Raw genomic sequence first — 3,464 nt, forward strand, 5'->3', positions numbered from 1 at the left:
ATTTGTGTGAGGAACAAGCTTCATTCTTCGACTGTTCCCACTGCATCTTGCGTCGATTTCAAGTCACATTCAGATGCTATTTTACGTAAGTCCCCACACCAATATTATTATTGCGCAATGCGACGCCACATCCTTCTTTTTACTCGCGTCTTTCAGGTGAACGTCAGCTCCTGGATGGCAAGAACAAGTTCGATTCCGGATACCTTAGCGAAATCTCCTATCTTTGGCATTATTTAATGAATACATGAATCCGTGTGACCGTGTGAGGAAGTCCTTCGCGAATCTGATTGGCAAAGTTTATAGCCTATCCATGAATCTTTGGATCAGCGGACAGCCCCGTTTGGTTCACTGCATGTTCTCTGGATACTGGCTAAATCGATATGATGTTCCGTATTTTGAACGACTGATGTTCAGCTACTGTAGATGGGTCCAAACGCACGCAGTGCCTTCAATGAAAGCTTCGACGAGTGAACGAACACGAAAAGCGTAGTGGCATGGCAGGAACTTTCACAGGTTACTGGCACTGAAAGACGTATTTCCGTGTTGGTGGTGAAAACTTAGCAACGTGTACAGAAGGTAATAAATTTCAATAAACTTGGCGGCGGCAAATTATTGAATATCTTCCAGAGCTGCGGGGAACTGATGTAACACTATCGCAACAGCTGTTACTTCCCGGTTCGCATATGTTCTTGAGATTTACGTTTGCCTGAAAGACGTGAGGAACTAAAGAGGAGTGTCCATTAGAATGCATCGAAAGTTCCCTTGGACTTAGTTTTAAGTGCAACATAGATAAAAGGCGAAGGAAAATTATTCCAATTACGAACTACTTAGATGAGGAAAACTTTCCCACTCTATCCGCTCTGTCTGTTAGTAAGTTCACTGGTGGTGAACGAAACTTTGTTCAGACACTGCGTAGTTAAGCTTCAAGTCCACTCACAGCAGACCACAGTACATTGAAAGAAGTTAAAGCAGCTCGAGGCGCTTTCCATAATCAAAGGATTTTAGGCCAGCAATACTGTTCTTGGTAGCTCGTTGGACACCATTAATGGGAGTTACGGTTGTCATGGGTCCTAAGTAGAAAACCTGGTTGTCCTGTTCAAGAAGCGGTCCGGTGAAAAGCTTCACAAGGCAAGATATATCAAGTGTTTGGAGCGCGAATTCATTGGCCGGAAAGTCCGCGGTCCAAATTATTTCAAATTATTCGAAGTATGGTGAGTGCGTCTTGTAACTAGTTTTCGTGATGGATTGACGTGCCTAAGTTGTTTTCATACGTAGCTTCGTGGAACGTTGTGCTCTGTTCCAACCACACAGGACGATAGTGCTTACTGGGTCTCCAACGAACGAGTTTCTGACCCATCCCACCGTTCAAAAAAGGTGTGAATTCAATGAAAACTGACGGTCCAGCTTCAACATTAACAGAATTGATGTGGCGGTAAAACACGGAGAAATCTGTTAGTGCAAAAATTGTAGGCTTGGATTTCGATGCACATCAGGAAGGTTGCTGACGCAGACCAGAGAGAGGTACCGTATTTTCTCAGCCTATTTCTTGCTCTTGGACACCCAAGCTGGCGTTCACGTCAAAACAATCACCAAAGGTGCATAAAGTATACTGACACCCAGAACGAAGTCAGAAACACCCGTGCAGCACTTCATACACATAGCGTAAGCGGAAATTTCGACGCTTGCCGGTGTAACGCATTTGAAACTCGAATGTATCTGCTTGCCCGTTTCTCATATGACCTTATACGTGCCCCTCCCTTTCTCTCTTCCCCCATTGCAGGTACCACGGACGAATCACCACGGGCCCTGGACAGGGAAGAGTACCCCACTTGTACACCCCCTAACTGACCTTGACCCGACACACACCCCCGCTTCCGGTTTCGGTTTCGCTCAATACACGTGTGTCGTTACCACACTCCGGCCTTCTCCCTTGTTCCACCCGACCTGTGCGCATGTGTGCTGTGTATACTGTGTGGATTCATTAATACCAGTCCGTATATCTGCACATTTCAGAACTGACGTGTGCCGTCCTCTCGAACGTCGAATACCGCTGACTTCCTGACATCCCACGCTACATTGGTGACACAGGTGGGATCAAGTCAATTTTCCGTTCGATCTTCCTGCGAAGCCTTGTGTGGGTTAGGCTTCTCGGCCGTAGCGGCGCCGGACTGTAAGCGGCAAAAAGGGATCCGTGTGGACTTCCGCCTAACAATATGCGGTATGGAGTGGCGGTTTTGGACGGTAGTTATTCTCAGTGCCCTATAATCAACACAAGGGTACCAATTTCCGGACTTTATCGGTGCCGCGGCGATACCCATGCGGTTTTCGGCGGGTGAACCAGCTCGATTATTTGGCCGAACTCGGCTCGAGTGGTCTTCAGTCTTCCACGACTAAGGCGGTTTCTATTTGTACAGATCAGTGGACGTTTCGTTTTGATGTATTTTTCAGCGTTCGTGGAGGCTGACAAGTCCGTCGAGGATTGCAGCAACTGCGGGAAACGGCGAAGAAAATCTGTTATTGAGGAGAAATACATTGTAACGGACGCCAAAGGTGACCTTCCAAGAAAAGCAAGAATGGTCATACACTCTGGTCTTGATGTCGCTGGTTTTCCCATACCCGAGGTCATCACCTATCAATTGTTGTATGATCTATCTGCGATCACACGGCCTCATTGTCAACGGGGTAACATACTGGAGTGGTGTGGTCAGTGTCATAAAACAGGCGACTTAAGTGGTTAGTTACGCTGGTTGCCGTCACGCACTGGCATATTCGTTTCCTTGCCCCTTATTAAATAAGGAACAAAGAGTGGTATTTCAGGGAAGCGGTTCCCAATGTCCGACGGAACTAACATGTACATTGAAAATTCGGCGATGAAATAGAACGCGGACGACGGGGAGTCATCGCGGTCGCGGGGTCCCTGGGTGTGAGTGGTTGGCCGAAGGAGACTTTACTTGCTATGTGAGCCTCGCAAGATTCAACGAAGACGAACAGTAAGGAGACAGCACATTACAAAATTTCAAACTTCATTCGCGGTGCACAATAAAACAAAACAGTTATAGGCTGCTAGTCAGGGAAAACCAAAAATAGGCTTCGCGCTATGCTATAAGGACAATGCCCCACCTAGGCCGATTCTCTTAAGTCAATACTACCCTATCACAGCCATTCTGGTTGTCATTGACAACACCAAAGAAGAGCACTAGTGATCTAGTATCCCGCAACCATATCAGTTAGTTTGGGTAAAGTATTCTAATCGGAAGGAACCGGGGGAGGGCTTCACCTCCAACAATCGGTCAAACAACCTGGGTAGTAACCGACAGCATAAACGCCATTTGCATAATTATGAAGAGACTGGGCCTTACCGCCGTTTGGAGGTTTGTACGCCTGCATACTGGGAGTGTACGTTTGGTCCATGGGTAGACGTTTGACCAAACCAACCACTGCTTCCTCTGTTTAGGCTTGGGCAA

The 3,464-nt window shown here is 47.0% G+C and overlaps 1 protein-coding gene across 1 annotated transcript; it reads left to right on the top strand.

Moving 5' to 3' along the window:
• Positions 1-2,435: 2,435 nt before the first annotated feature.
• T265_15757 (hypothetical protein) lies at positions 2,436-2,732 on the top strand (the record flags this gene model as incomplete). Its single annotated transcript, XM_009179082.1, has 1 exon — positions 2,436-2,732. A coding segment is annotated over one exon (297 nt), but the record flags the coding sequence as incomplete, so codon positions are not given.
• Positions 2,733-3,464: the final 732 nt, after the last annotated feature.

This window comes from Opisthorchis viverrini (assembly GCF_000715545.1).
Source record: "Opisthorchis viverrini unplaced genomic scaffold opera_v5_858, whole genome shotgun sequence".
Taxonomy (NCBI): Eukaryota; Metazoa; Platyhelminthes; class Trematoda; order Opisthorchiida; family Opisthorchiidae; genus Opisthorchis; species Opisthorchis viverrini.